The sequence below is a fragment of the Calonectris borealis genome, unplaced genomic scaffold (genome assembly GCF_964195595.1).
Source record: "Calonectris borealis unplaced genomic scaffold, bCalBor7.hap1.2 HAP1_SCAFFOLD_156, whole genome shotgun sequence".
NCBI lineage: Eukaryota > Metazoa > Chordata > Aves > Procellariiformes > Procellariidae > Calonectris > Calonectris borealis.
The window spans coordinates 45,964-70,084 of NW_027441542.1; the positions used below are offsets into that span (position 1 = coordinate 45,964).

General features: G+C 60.5%; 2 protein-coding genes across 5 annotated transcripts; both read left to right on the forward strand.

The window, feature by feature from the left end:
• The first annotated feature begins 704 nt into the window (after positions 1 to 704).
• LOC142077109 (guanylate-binding protein 1-like) lies at positions 705 to 6,470 on the forward strand. 2 transcript variants are annotated; one of them, XM_075139294.1, is made up of 10 exons: positions 705 to 786; positions 2,027 to 2,238; positions 2,321 to 2,448; positions 2,863 to 2,972; positions 3,288 to 3,490; positions 3,607 to 3,849; positions 4,149 to 4,429; positions 4,996 to 5,208; positions 5,333 to 5,423; positions 5,553 to 6,470. In XM_075139294.1, exons 2-10 carry the CDS (start codon positions 2,046 to 2,048, stop codon positions 5,681 to 5,683), a joined length of 1,593 nt encoding a protein of 530 aa, XP_074995395.1. In that variant the 5' UTR covers positions 705 to 786; positions 2,027 to 2,045; the 3' UTR covers positions 5,684 to 6,470. The 2 variants fall into 2 exon arrangements, with proteins under 2 accessions (XP_074995395.1, XP_074995396.1); XM_075139295.1 differs by lacking the exon at positions 705 to 786 and adding an exon at positions 1,766 to 1,840.
• An 8,101-nt stretch (positions 6,471 to 14,571) lies between these two features.
• LOC142077112 (guanylate-binding protein 1-like) lies at positions 14,572 to 20,375 on the forward strand. Of its 3 annotated transcripts, none has more exons than XM_075139301.1 (10): positions 14,572 to 14,691; positions 15,932 to 16,143; positions 16,226 to 16,353; positions 16,768 to 16,877; positions 17,193 to 17,395; positions 17,512 to 17,754; positions 18,054 to 18,334; positions 18,901 to 19,113; positions 19,194 to 19,328; positions 19,458 to 19,550. In XM_075139301.1, the coding sequence occupies exons 2-9, from the start codon at positions 15,951 to 15,953 to the stop codon at positions 19,302 to 19,304; spliced, it is 1,482 nt and encodes a 493-aa protein (XP_074995402.1). In that variant the 5' UTR covers positions 14,572 to 14,691; positions 15,932 to 15,950; the 3' UTR covers positions 19,305 to 19,328; positions 19,458 to 19,550. The 3 variants fall into 3 exon arrangements, with proteins under 3 accessions (XP_074995402.1, XP_074995400.1, XP_074995403.1); XM_075139299.1 differs by having other exon boundaries at positions 14,573 to 14,691; positions 19,238 to 19,328; positions 19,458 to 20,375; XM_075139302.1 differs by lacking the exons at positions 14,572 to 14,691; positions 15,932 to 16,143 and having other exon boundaries at positions 16,342 to 16,424; positions 19,238 to 19,328; positions 19,458 to 20,375.
• The last annotated feature ends 3,746 nt before the right edge of the window (positions 20,376 to 24,121 follow it).

Below are 24,121 nucleotides of genomic sequence, written 5' to 3' on the forward strand. Positions count from 1 at the left end.
GGGATATAGGCACTCCCCCACGTTAGCCCCCCATGCGCTGGCACAGGAGCTGGGAAGAGTTCAGGTAGAGAAGGGGGTCAGTATTTACCAACCCATTGATGATATTCTTGTGGGAGGGGATGAGGTAGAAAGGGTTCAGACAACCCAAGATAATATAATTTCCCATCTGGAAAGTTTGGGACTGAAGATTCCGCCTGAGAAAACACAAACACCCTCGAGTGAAGTAAAGTGTTTGGGGATCTGGTGGAAGGGAGGAATGACATGTGTCCCACCTCGTTTGTGTCTTCATCTCGCTCTTGGGATCACATGGAAACCTCCCCCGATATTGGATCGGGACAAAAGCCAGCTCAGGTCGGGTGACTGCTGCGCTGGCACTGCTTCTTGTGAGGCTTCTCCTCCGGTGGTTCGGGTGGTTCCTGCTATAGCCATCCCCGTAACATGCAACTCAAACCCTGGCTTACAACAACTTAAGGGTATTTCCATTACAATCTCCACCCCTGGTCCCTTTGGACCAGACCATCGGGTTTAACATTGCAACGCACTCCCCCCCTTGCCCTGCTCCAGCCGGGACCTACCCCAGACTGCAGTCCCCTGGGGGGGTTCCTGCCCGGCCAGCGATGGGGTTTCCTGCTCCCTCCTAGCCCCACTTTCACTTTCGCTCTCTGACACACCCTCATTTCCCGGAATAGGAGGAGAGGGGCCGGCCAAGGGCACGGGATAAACGGCAGGGCAGGACCCCGGCTGCAGCAGAGCTGTTGCAGCCCAGGGCGGGTGACGAAGACGACGGTGAGTCCCTTCCCCTAATCCCCCCTGCGCACCCCACGCGAGCAGCCCGGGGCTTTGGGGCTGGGAATGACTCCTGACCCCAGGCAGCGACAGGGACCCCGCCGGGTGGGAGGAGGAAGAGGTCCAAAGGTCTGCTGGGGCTCTGGGATGGAGCAAGGGGAATGGGTGGCTGGAGCCTGCCTTCACCCCCGAGGCTCTGCGTGCAAGTTAGGACTCGCCTGAGCTTGCACCCTATGGCCTCACCATTCCTCTCCTGCCCACGGCGCTGGCAGCGCCGTGGCACGAGGGGCAGCCTCCTGTCCCCAGGGGCGACCCCTCGCTGTTCCTGGAAGCGGGCAGGGCTTGTGAGGTCCCGCCAGAGGGTTCCAAGCCCAGAAGCGGGCAGTGCCGTCGGAGCTCCTCGCTGCCGGAGCAAGTCCCCGGGTGTCTGGGAGGTTGCAGTGGGGCAGCTCCTGGCTGTGGGCACGGCAGGAGCCGTTGTGCTGCCTCCACGTCCGTGGGGTTTAGCGGACCCTGGCAGGGGCTGGGCGATGGCTGGGGCTGTGCAGGGGAAGGGTCCGGATTTGGTGCGAGCCCCCCTGCCGCTGGCAGTCTCCCCATCGGGGCAGAAGGCGAGGAGGGGCGGGGGCTGAGCACTGGAGTGTGGGGAGGGGGTCACCCACCACCGCACGGGAGGAGGCGAGGAGGGAGGGGAGCCTTGCGAGGGCAGCACAAGCGTGTCCCTGTGCGGGGCACAGGGGGGGTGAGAGGGCGTTTGATGGCGTCGGGCATAAGAAATTAATGAAGAAATTAATAAGAAGCTCCCGAAGCTTCGATTTCACCCCCCAACCTCTCTTTCCTTAGCGCTGCTGCGGCTCTCCGGTCATTCCTCTTGCCCCGCAGCCCTGCCAGAGGCCGTTGCCGTGTCCCACACCCGTTCTTGCATGGTTCACCCCCAGCAAACTTCCAGCGGGTGTTGAGGACACACTGCAGAGGACTCCCACTTTCCCACTGGGCTGTCAGAATCTGAGCTGTTCCTGTTGCAAGGCCAAGGGGAAGGGGCTGTGCACCTCTTGTGAGCGTCACCGTTGTCTTCACAGCAGCGCTTGCGAGGGGCCAAAAGAGGAGGCGCGGTGGAAGGAGTTTGGTGCAAAGCGCGATTTGCTTGGAAAAAGGAAGCGGGATGCTAACGACTGTCCCTGCTGGGACTGGGGGGTGTCCCCACCTTGCTAACCAGCCCGTCTCTCCGTCTCCTTTGCAGGCTGCGTTTGCTGCCAGCCATGGCGTCCGAAATCCACGTGCCGGCGCCTGTCTGCCTCATCGAGAACACGCGGACGAAGGGGCTGGTGGTGCGGCAGGAGGCCCTGCAGGTGCTCTCGGAGGTCACCCAGCCGGTGGTGGTGGTGGCCATCACGGGGCCGTACCGCACGGGCAAGTCCTACCTCATGAACAGGCTGGCTGGCCAGAGGAAAGGTGAGGGAGGTCCCGGCCCTGCATGGCCAAGGTACCCGGGTTTGCCCACTCTGCAGTTACCGCCCTTGCGTCCTCCCCACAGGTTTCTCCCTGGGCTCCAGCGTGCAGCCCCACACCAAAGGTATCTGGATGTGGTGTGTGCCTCACCCCTGCCAGCCTGGACGCACCCTGGTGCTGCTGGACACCGAAGGGCTGGGCGACGTGGAGAAGGTGTGGAGGAAGCAGAAGCTCCATTTGGGCGTTCCCAGCACTTTGTGGAAGCTCTTGAGGGCCCAGCCATGGTGACCAGAGTGCAGGTGTTCCCACCGCCTATGGTGGGAAGAGGCCATGGGGAAGGAGGTCGGGGTAGACAAGTTGCCAAATTCCTCCGCTTTTCTAGAAAAGAGCAGCAGAGCGGGAATGAGGAGCTGAGGGAGCACTTTGGTAGAGGTCTGTGGGACCCTGAGAGTTAGGAGCTGAGGATCAGCCCAGCTTCAGAAAGACGTGGTGATGGCATGGGGCGGGTCTCTCCAAAGCCTGATCTTGCCATGGCCCGTGGGTTGGGGGCATTCAGGGCCTGGGGATTTGGGGCTTTGCTCATGCTTAGGGAGTCTTGTTGATAAGCGCCAAGGGTCGTTGTTGCAGGGCGACACCGAGAACGACACATGGATCTTCGTGCTATCCGTCCTGCTCTCCAGCACCCTGATCTACAACAGCAAAGGCACCATTGACCAGCAAGCCATGGAGCAGCTGCAGTATCCTTGGTGGGACAGAGGCCCCAGGGATGGCCTCCTCTCCCTGTGTGGGGGGCTAGGGGTTGACAAATCCCAGTTCCTCAAGCAGCTGCAGAACCTTCTGGTGGTGCCCGGTGACGTGCTCTGAGTCCTGAGGAGTGCCACGTCGTGGACCTCAGGGCTGAGGGTTTTTCTCCCTCCTCCTTCTGGTGGTTCCAGGCTGTTCCCTGTCCCCGCAGGGTCTCCTCTCTTCCCCATGAAGTGCTGAGCGGTTGCAGGATGGCGATGCCCCTGCGTTCAGAGCTGAGGTCCCTCTTTCCTTAGCCAGCTCCCTAGCTATGTGATGAAGCTGACTGAGCACGTCAGGTTGAAGGCAGCAGCCGAGAAGAGTGAAGATGAACTGGAGGATTCAGAAAAACTTGTCCGCTTCTTCCCGACGTTCGTCTGGGCTGTGCGGGATTTCACACTGCAGCTGGAGGTGGATGGGAAGGAAATCACTGAGGATGAATACCTGGAGAACGCCCTGGAGTTAAAGGCCGGTAAGGGAACGGTGCCGTGCTGCCGGAGACGTTCAGCCCCAGACACAGCAGCCTTCCGGTGTAATTCAACAACAGCCCGAGCCCGGTGGACTTGCTCCGTCTCCTCTTCCCCACAGGCAGCAGCCCGGAGGCCCGAGGCTACAAGGAGCTCCGGGAATGCATCCGCCGGTTCTTTCCCGCTCGCAAGTGCTTTGTTTTTGAGCAGCCGGCCGGCAGGAGGGACCTGGTCCGCTTGGAGGAGCTTCCGGACGATGGGATCAACCCCGAGTTCCAGCAGCAGGTGGAGAAACTCTGCAGCCACGTCTGGGAAACGTCTCCAGCCAAGGCCATCCCTGGCGGGCGCATCGTAACGGGGAGCCGTGAGTCCTGCTGTCGAGAGGGCTGGGTGGCCAGCAGCTGGTGGGGCTGTGCCTGGGGAAGGACCACGAGCAGAGCCGGAGGGGCGGGTGGGGAAAGGGAGAGCTTTTCTGCCGGCTGCCGTCCCTGCCTCTGGATTTGGGGCTTCCGCACGTTGCAGGCAGGGTGGGAAAGAGTCAGGAAAAGAAGTTCCGGAAGAGTCCGGCAGGGAGGCAGCAGGGATACGGCAGGACCCAGGGCCGAAGGGGAGCCTGCGTTTGGCTCAGGCTGCAGCTCTCTCATGCCTGGTCCTCCTTGGCAGTGCTGGGGAAGCTGGCAGCGACCTACGTGGAGGCCATCCGGAGCGGGGCAGTGCCGTGTCTGCAGAGTGCGGCGCTGGCCCTGGCAGAGGCTGAGAACGCAGCGGCAGTGAAAGCGGCTGTGGCGTTGTACCGGGATCTGATGGAGCAGCGGGCGCAGCTGCCGACGGAGACCCTTCAGGAGCTACTGGGGCTGCACGCCCAGTGCGCGCGGGAGGCGCTGGAGCTGTTCGTGGCACGGGCATTTGAAGATGGCATCCGCCCTTTCCGGGCAGAGCTCCGAGTAGGTGGTCCCCAGCCCAGCCGGGGTTCCCCAGGGACACCACCACCCCCTCAGCTTTGGGGAAAGAGCACGGTCCTGGGGGGCAGGGGTCTCCCTGCCCCCTGCCAGAGGACGCTGCCGAGCCCTCTCCAGAGGGGCCTCGGTGCCCACGCCTGCTCTCACGCGCTGCAGACTGGCAGTTGTCCCCGAACCTGCCGCGGTTCCGAAGCTGTGCTGCAATGGGGACGGAGCTCAGCCCTGCCCCCTCTCCTGCTGCAGCCCAGACGCGTCTCTGCCCCGGCTGGAAGCCTGGAGCCTTCCACGCTTCCCCTGTCCTGCTGAGTGGTTCTTGCCCCTGTGTTTTGGGAAGCCCGTGGGCCCTCTCACGCTCTCTGCTCCCGTGCCCCTTGGCCCAGAGACGTCCGTGGGCACAGAACGCCCTCCCCATCGGTCACCTCCCGGCTGATTACCCCACAGACCGGAGAACCCAACCTCCATGTCGGCCTGGCTTGGTTTGTGCCTGGCATGAGAGCGGTGGATGCAGCTCCGCCTGGGCTGATGCCTTCCCCCCGCATCTTTCCGGACAGCGCCAGGTACAGGCACTCAAGGTGAAGTTCTGCAGGGACAACGAGCAGGCGTCCCGTGACAAGTGCGAGGCTGCTCTCAGGGACCTCTGCCAAGACATGGAGAGACGAATCGCTGATGGGGTCTACAACGTGCCAGGGGGCTACCAGCTCTTCCAAGGAGACCAACAGGCACTGGTGGAGAAATACTGGGAACTGCCTGGCAAGGGGGTGAAGGTAGGACCAAGAGCAGCTCCCCTTCAAGGGGAGAGGCTCCATGTCCCATCCCCTTCCCCCAAGAAACCATTTCCCCCCAGCTGCCGTTTCTCCTCTTGACTCCTCTTCTACCGGTGGTCCTCAGGCTGCTGCTGTCCTGCAGGAGTTCCTCCAAAGCAGAGAAACCCTGGCCAAGTGCATCCGCCAGATAGACCTCTACCTGACAGAGCTGCAAAGTAACTTCTGGGCTGGAGAAATGCCACTGCCTGTAGAGGGCCAAGCTTGAGGGAGGGGGACAAGAGCACTCCTGGGGGCTTGTGCGCTCAGCTCCTGCCCTTGCAACACCTCTGTTTCTCTGTCGCCAGGTGAGCAAGAACAGTACGAGAGAGCTGAGCAGGAGAGGGAGGCCCAGAGGAAAATGGAGACCGCAGCATTGATACTGGGTGGCTTGGTAATCGCATTTGCTACTCGGAGACTACCAAGATTTCCTTTATAACCCCTGTCGTGGTTTAACGCCAGCCAGCAACTAAACACCACGCAGCCGCTCGCTCACTCCCCCCCCCTCCACTTAGCCATCCTCTGCGGAGTAGCTGTTCCCACCCTGGGCCTTAGCAAGGCTCTCCTCACTTTGAACCTGTGAGGAAGTTCTCCCCACAGGGCTGTTGTGCTCTCTGCTCGCTCACGCCCTCTCAGTGCTGCTCCCTCTTTCCTTTCTTCAGACCAAAAGATCCCCAAGTGCCCCTTCCTGACCCGTCTCTGGAGGAGGAGGTGGCTGTAGAGGGTTCACGGGAGGTGTGTGTCCCATCGTACTGGTTTTGGCTGGGAGAGGGTCAATGTTCTTCCTAGCAGCCGGTGGGGTTCTGTGTTTTGGATTGGTGACCGAACCAGTGCTGCTGACACCCCCCTGTTTGAGCTGTGGCTGAACAGCGCCTGCACAGCATCAAGACCTTTTCTGTTTCTCATCCACCAGCGAGTGGGCGGGGGGTGGGCAAGAAGTTGGGAGGGGACCCAGCCGGGACAGCTGACCCCCGCTGACCAAAGCGATATCCCAGACCCTAGGACACTGCGCTCAAGCAATAAAAACTGGGGGATAGAAGGAGGCAGGGGGATGTTTGGAGTTAGGGTGCTTGTCTTCCCAAGCCACCGTTACGTGTGATGGAGCCCTGCTTTCCTGGAGGGGGCTGAGCATCTGTCTGCCGATGGGCAGTAGGGAATGAATTCCTTATTTCGCTTTGGTTGCGCACGCAGCTTTCGTTTTACCTATTAAACTCTCTTGGTCTCGACCCACCAGTTGTCTCATTTTCACCCTTCCCGTTCCCTCCCCCATTCCCCAAGCTGTGTGGGGCTCAGCTGCCCACCGGGGTCAACCCACCACGCTCATGGACAAAGGGGTTTCCCTCCTCCCTACAGGGAACTCAATCCTCAGCTGCTCCACGAGAAGAAGCAGGGACACTAAGCGTTCCAGTAACGAGAAGGTGTAGAGGTTTCTCAGTTCTTTACATACATAGGGGCGGTCCAAGGCCGTCATCCCGGTGGCACTGGCCCCTGAAACGCCTTTCCTGCAGTGTGGGCACTCCATCCCTGCGGGAGAGGTCTGCTTGTGCCAGAGCGGGGTCTGCAGAGCACAGCCCCTGCTCACCCAGCGAGGGCCTGGGGAACCTCCTGAGGACAAAGCCCAGGCTCTCTCCTCCCCATGCTGCTGTGCCGGTGCTCTTTTCCCTCCCGAGCCCCCACACCGCGAGAGCCTGCGTCCCTCCACTGCAAGACCCCAGCCTCGGGAGCCATCCCACCACGTCTCCGTGACCCCAACAAGACCGTAGCCCTGCAACTGCACGCAGACCTCTAACTCCTCCTGTTTATTCCCCATACCCCGGCATTAATGTGCAGACACTTCAGAGAGGCCCCCCAGCCTGTTGAGGGCCTGGAGAGGGTTTGGGGGTTTTCCCATCGTGGTGCCCTGTTGGCGCTTCCCTGCTTACACACAAGTGCTGCAGGTGACCTGCTTAGGGTCTGTTTTGTTGGCTTTGTGACCCCTTCCCGTCACATCACCCCAGACCCTTTGCTCACCGACCCTGTCTGTCGCTCCCTCACTGGGCTGCTGGATGCTCTCTCCCTCTCCTCCTTCGTTTAAAGCCCCCTTACAAGGTCAACCAGCCTACGGACAAAGATTCCTTTGCCCCTCTGGTGAGGTGGATCCCGTCTCTCCCAGGCAGACCCTGAGCTGCATACAGGGTCCCGTGGTTGTAGAGCCCAAACCCCTCTTGCCAGCACCAGTTCCTCAGCCAACTGTTGACCTGCATCGGCACTGCTCTCCTCCTCGCACGCTTGCCCCTGGGGCTCGCAGGCGTTCCCTCCAAGCCGTGGAGACCTGGTACGTGGTGTGAGTTGAGTTGTCTTCAGGCTTTGCTTCTGAAATGAGAGGGCACCCAAATATGAGGTGAGCTGATCTACCGATATGCCCCCCATCACTCCGAACGTCCCCTTTTCCTCCTTCTTCCCCCAGCTTTACATGCTGAGCACGATGTCTCATGGTCTGGAACGTCCCCTTGGTCAGCTGGGGTCAGCTGTCCCGGCCGTGTCCCCTCCCAGCTCCTTGTGCAGCCCCAGCCTCCTCGCTGGTGGGGTGGGGTGAGGAGCAGAAGAGGTCTTGACCGTCTGTAAGCCCTGCTCAGCAGGGACGAAAACAGCCCTGTGTGACCAACGCTGTTTCCAGCACAAATCCAAGCCCTCGCCCCGTAGCAGCTTCTCTGGAGAAAATGACCTCTGTCCCTGCCAGACGCAGCACAACACATCACAGAGGCCTGGGAGACCTTGCTGCTGAAGGCACCGAGCAGCGTAGGGACACGCGGAGATGTTTGTTCTTTGAATGACCCGGCTAAGGGCCTCGCACGAGTTGGGAGAAGGAAAGGGAGGAACACGAACAAAAGCAGTGACACGAAACAACCCGCCCCAGCCTCGTTAACTGACAAGCAATTACAGGTGCCACTCCCAGGAAGACCAGTTTGGACTTTGCAACTGGTGGGGTCGTAAGTCAGGAGGGAGATCCTGAACACTGCTGGAAAGGGTGCCTGCTACTGGGGCTAATGGGGATCCCAGTGCCAGCTACTGGGGTGAATGGGGATCCAGTGCCAGCTAGTGGAGCTAATGGGGATCCCAGTACCAGCTACTGGAGCCAGTGGAGTCCCAGTGCCAGCTACTGGGGTGAATGGGGATCCAGTGCCAGCTACTGGGGTGAATGGGGATCCAGTGCCAGCTAGTGGAGCTAATGGGGATCCCAGTACCAGCTACTGGAGCCAGTGGAGTCCCAGTGCCAGCTACTGGGGTGAATGGGGATCCCAGTGCCAGCTACTGGGGCTAATGGGGATCCCAGTGCCAGCTACTGGGGTGAATGGGGATCCAGTGCCAGCTACTGGGCTGAATGGGGATCCAGTGCCAGCTAGTGGAGCAAATGGGGATGCCAGTACCAGCTACTGGGGCTAATGGGGATCCCAGTGCCAGCTACTGGGGCTAATGGGGATCCCAGTGCCAGCTATTGGGGTGAATGGGGATCTAGTGCCAGCTAGTGGAGCAAATGGGGATGCCAGTACCAGCTACTGGGGCTAATGGGGATCCCAGTGCCAGCTACTGGGGCTAATGGGGATCCCAGTACCAGCTACTGGAGCGAATGGGGATCCAGTGCCAGCTACTGGGGTGAATGGGGATCCCAGTGCCAGCTACTGGGATGAATGGGGTTCCCAGTGCCAGCTAGTGGAGCTAATGGGGATCCCAGTGCCAGCTATTGGGGCTAATGGGGATCCCAGTGCCAGCTACTGGGGTGAATGGGGATCCCAGTGCCAGCTACTGGAGCGAATGGGGATCCCAGTGCTAGCCACTGGGCTGAATGGGGATCCAGTGCCAACTAGTGGAGTTAATGGGGATCCCAGTGCCAGCTACTGGGGTGAATGGGGATCCCAGTACCAGCTAGTGGAGCTAATGGGGATCCCAGTGCCAGCTACTGGGGTGAATGGGGATCCAGTGCCAGCTACTGGGGTGAATGGGGATCCCAGTGCCAGCTACTGGAGCCAGTGGAGTCCCAGTGCCAGCTACTGGGGTGAATGGGGATCCCAGTGCCAGCTAGTGGGGCTAATGGGGATCCCAGTACCAGCCACTGGGGTGAACGGGGATCCAGTGCCAGCTACTGGAGCGAATGGGGATCCCAGTACCAGCCACTGGGGTGAATGGGGATCCAGTGCCAGCTAGTGGAGCAAATGGGGATCCCGGTACCAGCTACTGGGGCTAATGCGAATCCCAGTACCAGCTTCTGGGGCTAATGGGGATCCCAGTGCCAGCTACTGGGGCTAATGCGAATCCCAGTGCCAGCTACTGGGCTGAATGGGGATCCAGTGCCAGCTAGTGGAGCAAATGGGGATCCCAGTACCAGCTACTGGGGCTAATGGGGATCCCAGTGCCAGCTACTGGGGCTAATGGGGATCCAGTGCCAGCTACTGGGGTGAATGGGGATCCCAGTACCAGCCACTGGGGTGAACGGGGATCCCAGTGCCAGCTACTGGAGCCAGTGGAGTCCCAGTGCCAGCTACTGGAGCGAATGGGGATCCCAGTACCAGCCACTGGCGTGAGCGGGGGGTTCTCAGTGCAGCTACCGGGGCAGGTGGGGGTCTCGGCCCCCAGCCGTTGGGGTGGGCATGGTGCGTGACCCAAAAACCAGCTGCTGGGAGGGACTGGTGCGAGCGAGGGGCTCAGCGCCCGTGTCTGGAGCGGGACCACGGGTGACAGCCCACGTCCCGGTGCTGGCGCGCGGGGGCACACGTCCGTGCCCGCCCCAATCCCGGTGTGCGCTGACCAGCAAACGCCGAGCTGGACCGGCCGGCCAGGAGGGCTCCTTGGGCGCGGGCTGGGCTACCCGGGGTGACAGGGCCACCCGAGGGGACCCGGGCGCGGGGGTGCCTGTGGGATGAGCGTGTCGGTGCTGGGTGCTGGCAGCGAGCCTGGAGATGGCGCAGGGGAGCCGTGGGGTGGGTCAGAGGGCTGGGGTCTGGGCGCGGGAGGGCACCCTTGTGTGGGGGCACTGGGGAGCGGGCACCTCGATGGGAGAGCGGGGGGAAACGGGGACGGGGTGCCCGTGCGTCAGGGGGTGGTTCCTGCCCCTGGGTGCGAGAAAGGGGCACGGGGACCTGCGGAGGAGGGGGAGGGGAGGGGAAGGGGGACGTGGTGTTTCTGCAAGGGGAGGGTGGGCGCACCGTGGGGGAGGGGATGTCTTTTCAAGGGGGCCGCGGCACCCCTTTGAGAGGGGAAGAGGGATGGGGTAGGGCTCCGTGAGGGAAATGGGGTGCAGGGCACGTCCGTGGGGGGATGCTGGGGCAGCGCGGTGCCCGTGGGAGATGGGGGCTGGGCGTGCGTGGGGGGAGGCTGAGGAGCATGCCCGCGTGTCAGCGGTGCGCGTCCTCGGGAGGGGGCGGCACGAGGGCCGTGGGTGCGAGGGGACCACGGCGCGTGTCCGCAGGAGGGGTCTCGGGGAGGGGGTGTGCGTGCTGGGGCACCGGGGCTTCGGGGCGAGCAGGGCAATTCTTGGCAGGCCCTCAGGGGAGAGGCTCGTGGGGGTGGTGGCACGTCCACGAGGGGCATTTTGGGGGGACGCACGTGTGGGAGAGCAGCAGGGGCCCCGGCAGGGCTGCCGGGGTGTCGGGGACGTGTCCGTGGGTGGAGGAGAAGAGGAAGCACGTGAGTGGGTGCTCCAAGGGGGGCAGGGCGACGTGGGGGTCATGTTGGGGGGGTGGGGGGGGAGGTGAGGGACCCACCTGGTGGATACGAGAGGGAAGGGGGAACCGCAGCACAGCACCCGTGGCTGGGACAGAGTTAACCGTCTTCATCCAGCCCGTGGTGCTGGAAAGGTGTTGGTAACACACAAATGCTTTGGCTGCTGCTGAGCGGTGCGTGCACAAGGTCGGGGCCTTCTTTCCCCCTCTGCCCCCCGCAGCGAGCAGGCGGGGGGTGGGCAAACGGCCAGGACCCTCAGAGATCATCGAGGCCACCCCCCGTGTGGCGAGCAGGGACGTGCTGCACCAGGCCAGGCTGCTGTTTGTGTCTTCATCTCGCTCTTGGGATCACATCGAAACCTCCCCCGATATTGGATCAGGAATTTAAATTGACAGGATCCCTCGAGCCGAGAGTGCCGCACTGTTTTACGTGAGACCTCTCAGGAGAGGCAGGGGTGCGGGGCTGTGTTTGTAACTTAGGAGCTGCCTTCCTGAGACGACCGCTTCCCCGCTTTGTTCTGCAAATACGCGAAACCTCTCGGGAGGGTGGAGGGGGGCGGGTTGGTGTTCGAAACTTGTGCACTTCCTTCCTGAGACGACCGCTTCCCCGCTTGGTATAGAGATGAGTGATACTAAAACTGTCCCTTCGGGGAGAGAAGTTCTGTTTGAGTTTTTGGAGAGACATAATGCACGACCCTCTGTGCCCGGAATGGACTGGGCTCAGGGAAATTGATATAATTTGCAGAGTGTGGTTGATCGGACGAGTGCTTTGCAAAAGGATGCGAGAGTGAGATCTGGAAGAGGAAAAGCGATTGTTTGTGCTGTTCTTGGTGCCAGTTCAGCCGCTGCTGTGGAGGCGAGGGAACGTTGTCGCGTTGAGGAATCCCTAATTGTTGAATCCCTCCAAAACCTCGTTCGGTCCCTTCAGGGGCAAGTGGCGGAATTAAAGGAACAGCTTGAAGGAGAGAGAGACCAGGTGAAATATCTGCAGATTGCTCTTAAGGAGCAACTCCTTGCGGGCACTGCCCACGAGGAAATACCCCCAAGATCGGAAACTGGTTATCCTTTTAACGACTTGCAGGCAGTGAGAGAAAAAGTAGAGAAATTGGAACCGCTCTCGCTGCAACCCTTGGTTAAGACCGAGTATATTTATGATGATGATCAGGATCAGTTCCCCTAAGTTACAACCAAGGAGGTCCCCTCTACTGCCCCCGAGTTGGCAAAGTTAAAAAAGGATTTTGGCCGAACCCCTAGGGAGTCGGAGACGGAGTGGGTGTGGAGAGTATTGTTATCTGGGGGGGATCAGATTTTGTTAAGTGAAAGGAGGCAGAGGGGTATTGGGGACCGGGAGTATTTTTAACTACCGGGAATTACCGCGCCCCTTGGTCTTTAACCCAGCAGGCACCTATTGGGCGGGGGTGTGAACCCCTTGGAGAGGGGGGACCCCCTTGCAATCACGGTTGATCAGTTGGTGGAAAGTGTGCAGAAGGCAGCTTGCTTGCAGATGATGTATGATCGGAAGTTGGAGCCTAGGCAGGAGTCCCCGATGCTGATGCCCGTAGATCCTGAGCGAATGACTCCCCTTACGAGGGGACTCCCCGATTCCTTAAAGCCGATGGGTATACAGTTACAGGGAAAATACAGGCAGTGCCTCAGAGCGGAAGAGTTGCGGCTGCTTTAGAAGGACTGACACCCGATCGGCACTGCCGGTCCCCGGATAGGAAGATGTGGACTTGGGGGGAGGTCGCCCAAGAATTGATCAATGACGGGCGCAAGTATGGCCCTGTAAACCTTCCGGCCATTGAAACAGACTCTAGAGGCCTGAGGCGAGCTGAAGTGAAAATGGTTCCACGCCCTGAGGGCGATGGAAAAACACCCCTCGCTAAACCACCTGGAGAGAGGGACATCCCAAAGAAGCGCAGCAGTCTGTGGGCAAAGGGGTGGCAAAAGGGGATCCCGCGTGACTTAATGGATGGATTGCCAACTGACAAGTTAGAAAAACTGGTGTCTGAATGGCCCGATAAATCGGCAGATAAAGACACGGGTTCTAAAAATACCACCCCGAGTGCACCTTCTTTAATTGACTTATCAGAAACAAATGTCCCCCGATTTTCGGCGGAAAACTCGATCCTTCGCCCTCCAATGGTGAGCCGGGGGGCGAAGGTTGGTTATATATCAGATGGCTCACTGGAAATGGCCGGGGTGACTTACTAATTACAAGCTTTGTGGGGCCAAAACAAATCCCGGTCACAGTTTTAGTAGATACTGGGGCTCAAATTTCAGCTATCAAAACAAAGGATGCTCCTAACTGTGGGGTTAAATTTTCTAAACAGAGGCTGTTTGTAGCAGACGCATTTGGCAATGTTCAGCCACAGGCGTTAGCAACAGTCAACCTACGATTGCTGGGAGAAGGTATTGCCACCACGGTGGAAATGGTTGTGGGAGAATTCCCACTCAACCTCCTGGGACTTGATGTTCTGATAGGGAGAACCTGGACTGATAATAAAGGCAGACAGTGGTCGTTTGGCTCTCCCACAATAGACATTCGGCTGCTACAAGCCGCGCCGCCACTTCCCCCTTCAAAGCTTACGAATGTTAAGCCTTACCCCATACCCTTGGGGGCCAGAGAGGGAAGAACGCCTGTGATAGAGGATTTAAAAGAACGGGGCATTGTGGTTCCGGCCCACTCCCCTTTTAATTCCCCGGTGTGGCCAGTACAAAAACCCAATGGCAAGTGGAGGCTGACCGTAGATTATCGCAGACTTAATGCAAACACTGGTCCGTTGACAGCCGCGGTACCGACTATTGCTGAGCTTATAGCTACAATCCAGGAACGAGCCCACCCGATCATGGCGACAGTGGACGTTAAGGACATGTTTTTGATGGTCCACCCACAACCTGAGGACCAAGATCGCTTTGCTTTTACTTGGGAAGGGCAGCAATTTACTTTCACCCGACTCCCGCAGGGATATAGGCACTCCCCCACGTTAGCCCCCCATGCGCTGGCACAGGAGCTGGGAAGAGTTCAGGTAGAGAAGGGGGTCAGTATTTACCAACCCATTGATGATATTCTTGTGGGAGGGGATGAGGTAGAAAGGGTTCAGACAACCCAAGATAATATAATTTCCCACCTGGAAAGTTTGGGACTGAAGATTCCGCCTGAGAAAACACAAACACCCTTGAGTGAAGTCAAGTGTTTGGGGATCTGGTGGAAGGGAGGAATGACATGTGTCCCACCTCGTTTGTGTCTTCATCTCGCTCTTGGGATCACATGGAAACCTCCCCCGATATTGGATCGGGACAAAAGCCAGCTCAGGTCGGGTGACTGCTGCGCTGGCACTGCTTCTTGTGAGGCTTCTCCTCCGGTGGTTCGGGTGGTTCCTGCTATAGCCATCCCCGTAACATGCAACTCAAACCCTGGCTTACAACAACTTAAGGGTATTTCCATTACAATCTCCACCCCTGGTCCCTTTGGACCAGACCATCGGGTTTAACATTGCAACGCACTCCCCCCCTTGCCCTGCTCCAGCCGGGACCTACCCCAGACTGCAGTCCCCTGGGGGGGTTCCTGCCCGGCCAGCGATGGGGTTTCCTGCTCCCTCCTAGCCCCACTTTCACTTTCGCTCTCTGACACACCCTCGTTTCCCGGAATAGGAGGAGAGGGGCCGGCCAAGGGCACGGGATAAACGGCAGGGCAGGACCCCGGCTGCAGCAGAGCTGTTGCAGCCCAGGGCGGGTGACGAAGACGACGGTGAGTCCCTTCCCCTAATCCCCCCTGCGCACCCCACGCGAGCAGCCCGGGGCTTTGGGGCTGGGAATGACTCCTGACCCCAGGCAGCGACAGGGACCCCGCCGGGTGGGAGGAGGAAGAGGTCCAAAGGTCTGCTGGGGCTCTGGGATGGAGCAAGGGGAATGGGTGGCTGGAGCCTGCCTTCACCCCCGAGGCTCTGCGTGCAAGTTAGGACTCGCCTGAGCTTGCACCCTATGGCCTCACCATTCCTCTCCTGCCCACGGCGCTGGCAGCGCCGTGGCACGAGGGGCAGCCTCCTGTCCCCAGGGGCGACCCCTCGCTGTTCCTGGAAGCGGGCAGGGCTTGTGAGGTCCCGCCAGAGGGTTCCAAGCCCAGAAGCGGGCAGTGCCGTCGGAGCTCCTCGCTGCCGGAGCAAGTCCCCGGGTGTCTGGGAGGTTGCAGTGGGGCAGCTCCTGGCTGTGGGCACGGCAGGAGCCGTTGTGCTGCCTCCACGTCCGTGGGGTTTAGCGGACCCTGGCAGGGGCCGGGCGATGGCTGGGGCTGTGCAGGGGAAGGGTCCGGATTCGGTGAGAGCCCCCCTGCCGCTGGCAGTCTCCCCATCGGGGCAGAAGGCGAGGAGGGGCGGGCGCTGAGCACTGGAGTGTGGGGAGGGGGTCACCCACCACCGCACGGGAGGAGGCGAGGAGGGAGGGGAGCCTTGCGAGGGCAGCACAAGCGTGTCCCTGTGCGGGGCACAGGGGGGGTGAGAGGGTGTTTGATGGCGTCGGGCATAAGAAATTAATGAAGAAATTAATAAGAAGCTCCCGAAGCTTCGATTTCACCCCCCAACCTCTCTTTCCTTAGCGCTGCTGCGGCTCTCCGGTCATTCCTCTTGCCCCGCAGCCCTGCCGGAGGCCGTTGCCATGTCCCACACCCGTTCTTGCATGGTTCACCCCCAGCAAACTTCCAGCGGGTGTTGAGGACACACTGCAGAGGACTCCCACTTTCCCACTGGGCTGTCAGAATCTGAGCTGTTCCTGTTGCAAGGCCAAGGGGAAGGGGCTGTGCACCTCTTGGGAGCGTCACCGTTGTCTTCACAGCAGCGCTTGCGAGGGGCCAAAAGAGGAGGCGCGGTGGAAGGAGTTTGGTGCAAAGCGCGATTTGCTTGGAAAAAGGAAGCAGGATGCTAACGACTGTCCCTGCTGGGACTGGGGGGTGTCCCCACCTTGCTAACCAGCCCGTCTCTCCGTCTCCTTTGCAGGCTGCGTTTGCTGCCAGCCATGGCGTCCGAAATCCACGTGCCGGCGCCTGTCTGCCTCATCGAGAACACGCGGACGAAGGGGCTGGTGGTGCGGCAGGAGGCCCTGCAGGTGCTCTCGGAGGTCACCCAGCCGGTGGTGGTGGTGGCCATCACGGGGCCGTACCGCACGGGCAAGTCCTACCTCATGAACAGGCTGGCTGGCCAGAGGAAAGGTGAGGGAGGTCCCGGCCCTGCATGGCCAAGGTACCCGGGTTTGCCCACTCTGCAGTTACCGCCCTTGCGTCCTCCCCACAGGTTTCTCCCTGGGCTCCAGCGTGCAGCCCCACACCAAAGGTATCTGGATGTGGTGTGTGCCTCACCCCTGCCAGCCTGGACGCACCCTGGTGCTGCTGGACACCGAAGGGCTGGGCGACGTGGAGAAGGTGTGGAGGAAGCAGAAGCTCCATTTGGGCGTTCCCAGCACTTTGTGGGAGCTCTTGAGGGCCCAGCCATGGTGACCAGAGTGCAGGTGTTCCCACCGCCTATGGTGGGAAGAGGCCATGGGGAAGGAGGTCGGGGTAGACAAGTTGCCAAATTCCTCCGCTTTTCTAGAAAAGAGCAGCAGAGCGGGAATGAGGAGCTGAGGGAGCACTTTGGTAGAGGTCTCTGGGACCCTGGGAGTTAGGAGCTGAGGATCAGCCCAGCTTCAGAAAGACGTGGTGATGGCATGGGGCGGGTCTCTCCAAAGCCTGATCTTGCCATGGCCCGTGGGTTGGGGGCATTCAGGGCCTGGGGATCTGGGGCTTTGCTCATGCTTAGGGAGTCCTGTTGATAAGCGCCAAGGGTCGTTGTTGCAGGGCGACACCGAGAACGACACATGGATCTTCGTGCTATCCGTCCTGCTCTCCAGCACCCTGATCTACAACAGCAAAGGCACCATTGACCAGCAAGCCATGGAGCAGCTGCAGTATCCTTGGTGGGACAGAGGCCCCAGGGATGGCCTCCTCTCCCTGTGTGGGGGGCTAGGGGTTGACAAATCCCAGTTCCTCAAGCAGCTGCAGAACCTTCTGGTGGTGCCCGGTGACGTGCTCTGAGTCCTGAGGAGTGCCACGTCGTGGACCTCAGGGCTGAGGGTTTTTCTCCCTCCTCCTTCTGGCGGTTCCAGGCTGTTCCCTGTCCCCGCAGGGTCTCCTCTCTTCCCCATGAAGTGCTGAGCGGTTGCAGGATGGCGATGCCCCTGCGTTCAGAGCTGAGGTCCCTCTTTCCTTAGCCAGCTCCCTAGCTATGTGATGAAGCTGACTGAGCACGTCAGGTTGAAGGCAGCAGCCGAGAAGAGTGAAGATGAACTGGAGGATTCAGAAAAACTTGTCCGCTTCTTCCCGACGTTCGTCTGGGCTGTGCGGGATTTCACACTGCAGCTGGAGGTGGATGGGAAGGAAATCACTGAGGATGAATACCTGGAGAACGCCCTGGAGTTAAAGGCCGGTAAGGGAACGGTGCCGTGCTGCCGGAGACGTTCAGCCCCGGACACAGCAGCCTTCCGGTGTAATTCAACAACAGCCCGAGCCCGGTGGACTTGCTCCGTCTCCTCTTCCCCACAGGCAGCAGCCCGGAGGCCCGAGGCTACAACGAGCTCCGGGAATGCATCCGCCGGTTCTTTCCCGCTCGCAAGTGCTTTGTTTTTGAGCAGCCGGCCGGCAGGAGGGACCTGGTCCGCTTGGAGGAGCTTCCGGACGATGGGATCAACCCCGAGTTCCAGCAGCAGGTGGAGAAACTCTGCAGCCACGTCTGGGAAACGTCTCCAGCCAAGGCCATCCCTGGCGGGCGCATCGTAACGGGGAGCCGTGAGTCCTGCTGTCGAGAGGGCTGGGTGGCCAGCAGCTGGTGGGGCTGTGCCTGGGGAAGGACCACGAGCAGAGCCGGAGGGGCAGGTGGGGAAAGGGAGAGCTTTTCTGCCGGCTGCCGTCCCTGCCTCTGGATTTGGGGCTCCCGCACGTTGCAGGCGGGGTGGGAAAGAGTCAGGAAAAGAAGTTCCGGAAGAGTCCGGCAGGGAGGCAGCAGGGATACGGCAGGACCCAGGGCCGAAGGGGAGCCTGCGTTTGGCTCAGGCTGCAGCTCTCTCATGCCTGGTCCTCCTTGGCAGTGCTGGGGAAGCTGGCAGCGACCTACGTGGAGGCCATCCGGAGCGGGGCAGTGCCGTGTCTGCAGAGTGCGGCGCTGGCCCTGGCAGAGGCTGAGAACGCAGCGGCAGTGAAAGCGGCTGTGGCGTTGTACCAGGATCTGATGGAGCAGCGGGCGCAGCTGCCGACGGAGACCCTTCAGGAGCTACTGGGGCTGCACGCCCAGTGCGCGCGGGAGGCGCTGGAGCTGTTCGTGGCACGGGCATTTGAAGATGGCATCCGCCCTTTCCGGGCAGAGCTCCAAGTAGGTGGTCCCCAGCCCAGCCGGGGCTCCCCAGGGACACCATCACCCCCTCAGCTTTGGGGAAAGAGCATGGTCCTGGGGGGCAGGGGTCTCCCTGCCCCCTGCCAGAGGACGCTGCCGAGCCCTCTCCAGAGGGGCCTCGGTGCCCACGCCTGCTCTCACGCGCTGCAGACTGGCAGTTGTCCCCGAACCTGCCGCGGTTCCGAAGCTGTGCTGCAATGGGGACGGAGCTCAGCCCTGCCCCCTCTCCTGCCACAGCCCAGACGCGTCTCTGCCCCGGCTGGAAGCCTGGAGCCTTCCACGCTTCCCCTGTCCTGCTGAGTGGTTCTTGCCCCTGTGTTTTGGGAAGCCCGTGGGCCCTCTCACGCTCTCTGCTCCCGTGCCCCTTGGCCCAGAGACGTCCGTGGGCACAGAACGCCCTCCCCATCGGTCACCTCCCGGCTGATTACCCCACAGACCGGAGAACCCAACCTCCATGTCGGCCTGGCTTGGTTTGTGCCCGGCATGAGAGCGGTGGATGCAGCTCCGCCTGGGCTGATGCCTTCCCCCCGCATCTTTCCGGACAGCGCCAGGTACAGGCACTCAAGGTGAAGTTCTGCAGGGACAACGAGCAGGCGTCCCGTGACAAGTGCGAGGCTGCTCTCAGGGACCTCTGCCAAGACATGGAGAGACGAATCGCTGATGGGGACTACAGCGTGTCAGGGGGCTACCAGCTCTTCCAAGGAGACCAACAGGCACTGGTGGAGAAATACTGGGAACTGCCTGGCAAGGGGGTGAAGGTAGGACCAAGAGCAGCTCCCCTTCAAGGGGAGAGGCTCCATGTCCCATCCCCTTCCCCCAAGAAACCATTTCCACCCAGCTGCCGTTTCTCCTCTTGACTCCTCTTCTACCTGTGGTCCTCAGGCTGCTGCTGTCCTGCAGGAGTTCCTCCAAAGCAGAGAAACCCTGGCCAAGTGCATCCGCCAGATAGACCTCTACCTGACAGAGCTGCAAAGTAACTTCTGGGCTGGAGAAATGCCACTGCCTGTAGAGGGCCAAGCTTGAGGGAGGGGGACAAGAGCACTCTTGGGGGCTTGTGCGCTCAGCTCCTGCCCTTGCAACACCTCTGTTTCTCTGTCGCCAGGTGAGCAAGACCAGTACGAGAGAGCTGAGCGGGTGAGGGCGGCCCGGAGGATGATGGAGACCGCAGCATTGATACTGATTAACTTGGGAATCGCAGTTGCTACTCGGAGACTACCAAGATTTCCTTTATAACCCCTGTCGTGGTTTAACGCCAGCCAGCAACTAAACACCACGCAGCCGCTCGCTCACTCCCCCCCCCTCCACTTAGCCATCCTCTGCGGAGTAGCTATTCCCACCCTGGGCCTTAGCAAGGCTCTCCTCACTTTGAACCTGTGAGGAAGTTCTCCCCACAGGGCTGCTGTGCTCTCTGCTCGCGCACGCCCTCTCAGTGCTGCTCCCTCTTTCCTTTCTTCAGACCAAAAGATCCCCAAGTGCCCCTTCCTGACCCGTCTCTGGAGGAGGAGGTGGCTGTAGAGGGTTCACGGGAGGTGTGTGTCCCATCGTACTGGTTTTGGCTGGGAGAGGGTCAATGTTCTTCCTAGCAGGCGGTGGGGTTCTGAGTTTTGGATTGGTGACCGAACCAGTGCTGCTGACACCCCCCTGTTTGAGCTGTGGCTGAACAGCGCCTGCACAGCATCAAGACCTTTTCTGTTTCTCATCCAGCAGCGAGTGGGCGGGGGGTGGGCAAGAAGTTGGGAGGGGACCCAGCCGGGACAGCTGACCCCCGCTGACCAAAGCGATATCCCAGACCCTAGGACACTGCGCTCAAGCAATAAAAACTGGGGGATAGAAGGAGGCAGGGGGATGTCTGGAGTTAGGGTGTTTGTCTTCCCAAGCCACCGTTACGTGTGATGGAGCCCTGCTTTCCTGGAGGGGGCTGAGCATCTGTCTGCCGATGGGCAGTAGGGAATGAATTCCTTATTTCGCTTTGGTTGCGCACGCAGCTTTCGTTTTACCTATTAAACTCTCTTGGTCTCGACCCACCAGTTGTCTCATTTTCACCCTTCCCGTTCCCTCCCCCATTCCCCAAGCTGTGTGGGGCTCAGCTGCCCACCGGGGTCAACCCACCACGCTCATGGACAAAGGGGTTTCCCTCCTCCCTACAGGGAACTCAATCCTCAGCTGCTCCACGAGAAGAAGCAGGGACACTAAGCGTTCCAGTAACGAGAAGGTGTAGAGGTTTCTCAGTTCTTTACATACAGAGGGGCGGTCCAAGGCCGTCATCCCGGTGGCACTGGCCCCTGAAACGCCTTTCCTGCAGTGTGGGCACTCCATCCCTGCGGGAGAGGTCTGCTTGTGCCAGAGCGGGGTCTGCAGAGCACAGCCCCTGCTCACCCAGCGAGGGCCTGGGGAACCTCCTGAGGACAAAGCCCAGGCTCTCTCCTCCCCATGCTGCTGTGCCGGTGCTCTTTTCCCTCCCGAGCCCCCACACCGCGAGAGCCTGCGTCCCTCCATTGCAAGACCCCAGCCTCGGGAGCCATCCCACCACGTCTCCGTGACCCCAACAAGACCGTAGCCCTGCAACTGCACGCAGACCTCTAACTCCTCCTGTTTATTCCCCATACCCGGGCATTAATGTGCAGACACTTCAGAGAGGCCCCCCAGCCTGTTGAGGGCCTGGAGAGGGTTTGGGGGTTTTCCCATCGTGGTGCCCTGTTGGCGCTTCCCTGCTTACACACAAGTGCTGCAGGTGACCTGCTTAGGGTCTGTTTTGTTGGCTTTGTGACCCCTTCCCGTCACATCACCCCAGACCCTTTGCTCACCGACCCTGTCTGTCGCTCCCTCACTGGGCTGCTGGATGCTCTCTCCCTCTCCTCCTTCGTTTAAAGCCCCCTTACAAGGTCAACCAGCCTACGGACAAAGATTCCTTTGCCCCTCTGGTGAGGTGGATCCCGTCTCTCCCAGGCAGACCCTGAGCTGCATACAGGGTCCCGTGGTTGTAGAGCCCAAACCCCTCTTGCCAGCACCAGTTCCTCAGCCAACTGTTGACCTGCATCGGCACTGCTCTCCTCCTCGCACGCTTGCCCCTGGGGCTCGCAGGCGTTCCCTCCAAGCCGTGGAGACCTGGTACGTGGTGTGAGTTGAGTTGTCTTCAGGCTTTGCTTCTGAAATGAGAGGGCACCCAAATATAAGGTGAGCTGATCTACCGATATGCCCCCCATCACTCCGAACGTCCCCTTTTCCTCCTTCTTCCCCCAGCTTTACATGCTGAGCACGATGTCTCATGGTCTGGAACGTCCCCTTGGTCAGCTGGGGTCAGCTGTCCCGGCCGTGTCCCCTCCCAGCTCCTTGTGCAGCCCCAGCCTCCTCGCTGGTGGGGTGGGGTGAGGAGCAGAAGAGGTCTTGACCGTCTGTAAGCCCTGCTCAGCAGGAACGAAAACAGCCCTGTGTGACCAACGCTGTTTCCAGCACAAATCCAAGCCCTCGCCCCGTAGCAGCTTCTCTGGAGAAAATGACCTCTGTCCCTGCCAGACGCAGCACAACACATCACAGAGGCCTGGGAGACCTTGCTGCTGAAGGCACCGAGCAGCGTAGGGACACGCGGAGATGTTTGTTCTTTGAATGACCCGGCTAAGGGCCTCGCACGAGTTGGGAGAAGGAAAGGGAGGAACACGAACAAAAGCAGTGACACGAAACAACCCGCCCCAGCCTCGTTAACTGACAAGCAATTACAGGTGCCACTCCCAGGAAGACCAGTTTGGACTTTGCAACTGGTGGGGTCGTAAGTCAGGAGGGAGATCCTGAACACTGCTGGAAAGGGTGCCTGCTACTGGGGCTAATGGGGATCCCAGTGCCAGCTACTGGGGTGAATGGGGATCCAGTGCCAGCTACTGGGGTGAATGGGGATCCAGTGCCAGCTAGTGGAGCAAATGGGGATGCCAGTACCAGCTACTGGGGCTAATGGGGATCCCAGTGCCAGCTAGTGGGGTGAATGGGGATCCAGTGCCAGCTACTGGGGTGAATGGGGATCCAGTGCCACCTAGTGGAGCAAATGGGGATCCCAGTAGCAGCTACTGGGGCTAATGGGGATCCCAGTGCCAGCTACTGGGGCTAATGGGGATCCCAGTACCAGCTACTGGAGCGAATGGGGATCCCAGTACCAGCCACTGGGGTTAATGGGGATCCCAGTGCCAGCTACTGGGATGAATGGGGTTCCCAGTGCCAGCCAGTGGAGCAAATGGGGATGCCAGTACCAGCTACTGGGGCTAATGGGGATCCCAGTGCCAGCTACTGGGGTGAATGGGGATCCCAGTGCCAGCTACTGGGGCTAATGCGAATCCCAGTGTCAGCTACTGGGCTGAATGGGGATCCAGTGCCAGCTAGTGGAGCAAATGGGGATCCCAGTACCAGCTACTGGGGCTAATGGGGATCCCAGTGCCAGCTACTGGGGCTAATGGGGATCCCCGTGCCAGCTACTGGAGCGAATGGGGATCCCAGTGCCAGCCACTGGGGTGAATGGGGATCCAGTGCCAACTAGTGGAGTTAATGGGGATCCCAGTGCCAGCTCCTGGGTTGAATGGGGATCCAAGTGCTAGCTACTGGGGTGAATGGGGATCACAGTACCAGCTAGCAGAGTTAATGGGGATCCCAGTACCATCTACTGGGGTGAATGGGGATCCAGTGCCAGCTACTGGGGTGAATGGGGATCCCAGTGCCAGCTACTGGAGCCAGTGGAGTCCCAGTGCCAGCTACTGGGGTGAATGGGGATCCCAGTGCCAGCTAGTGGAGCTAATGGGGATCCCAGTACCAGCCACTGGGGTGAATGGGGATCCAGTGCCAGCTACTGGAGCAAATGGGGATCCCAGTACCAGCCACTGGGGTGAATGGGGATCCAGTGCCAGCTACTGGGGCTAATGCGAATCCCAGTACCAGCTACTGGGGCTAATGGGGATCCCAGTGCCAGCTACTGGGGCTAATGCGAATCCCAGTGTCAGCTACTGGGCTGAATGGGGATCCAGTGCCAGCTAGTGGAGCAAATGGGGATCCCAGTACCAGCTACTGGGGCTAATGGGGCTCCCAGTGCCAGCTACTGGGGTGAATGGGGATCCCAGTACCAGCCACTGGGGTGAACGGGGATCCCAGTGCCAGCTACTGGGGTGAATGGGGATCCCAGTGCCAGCTACTGGGGCTAATGGGGATCCCAGTACCAGCCACTGGGGTGAACGGGGATCCCAGTGCCAGCTACTGGAGCCAGTGGAGTCCCAGTGCCAGCTACTGGGGTGAATGGGGATCCCAGTACCAGCTACTGGAGCGAATGGGGATCCCAGTAGCAGCTACTGCAGCCAGTGGAGTCTCAGTGCCCGCTACTGGGGTGAATGGAGATCCCGGTACCAGCTACTCTTGCAAATTGGGGTCCAGTGCCAGCTACTGGGGTGAGTGGGGTCCCAGTGCCAGGTACTGGGGCAAGTGGGGTCCCAGTACCAGCCACTGGCGTGAGCGGGGGGTTCTCAGTGCAGCTACCGGGGCAGGTGGGGGTCTCGGCCCCCAGCAGTTGGGGTGGGCATGGTGCGTGACCCAAAAACCAGCTGCTGGGAGGGACTGGTGCGAGCGAGGGGCTCAGCGCCCGTGTCTGGAGCGGGACCACGGGTGACAGCCCACGTCCCGGTGCTGGCGCGCGGGGGCACACGTCCGTGCCCGCCCCAATCCCGGTGTGCGCTGACCAGCAAACGCCGAGCTGGACCGGCCGGCCAGGAGGGCTCCTTGGGCGCCGGCTGGGCTACCCGG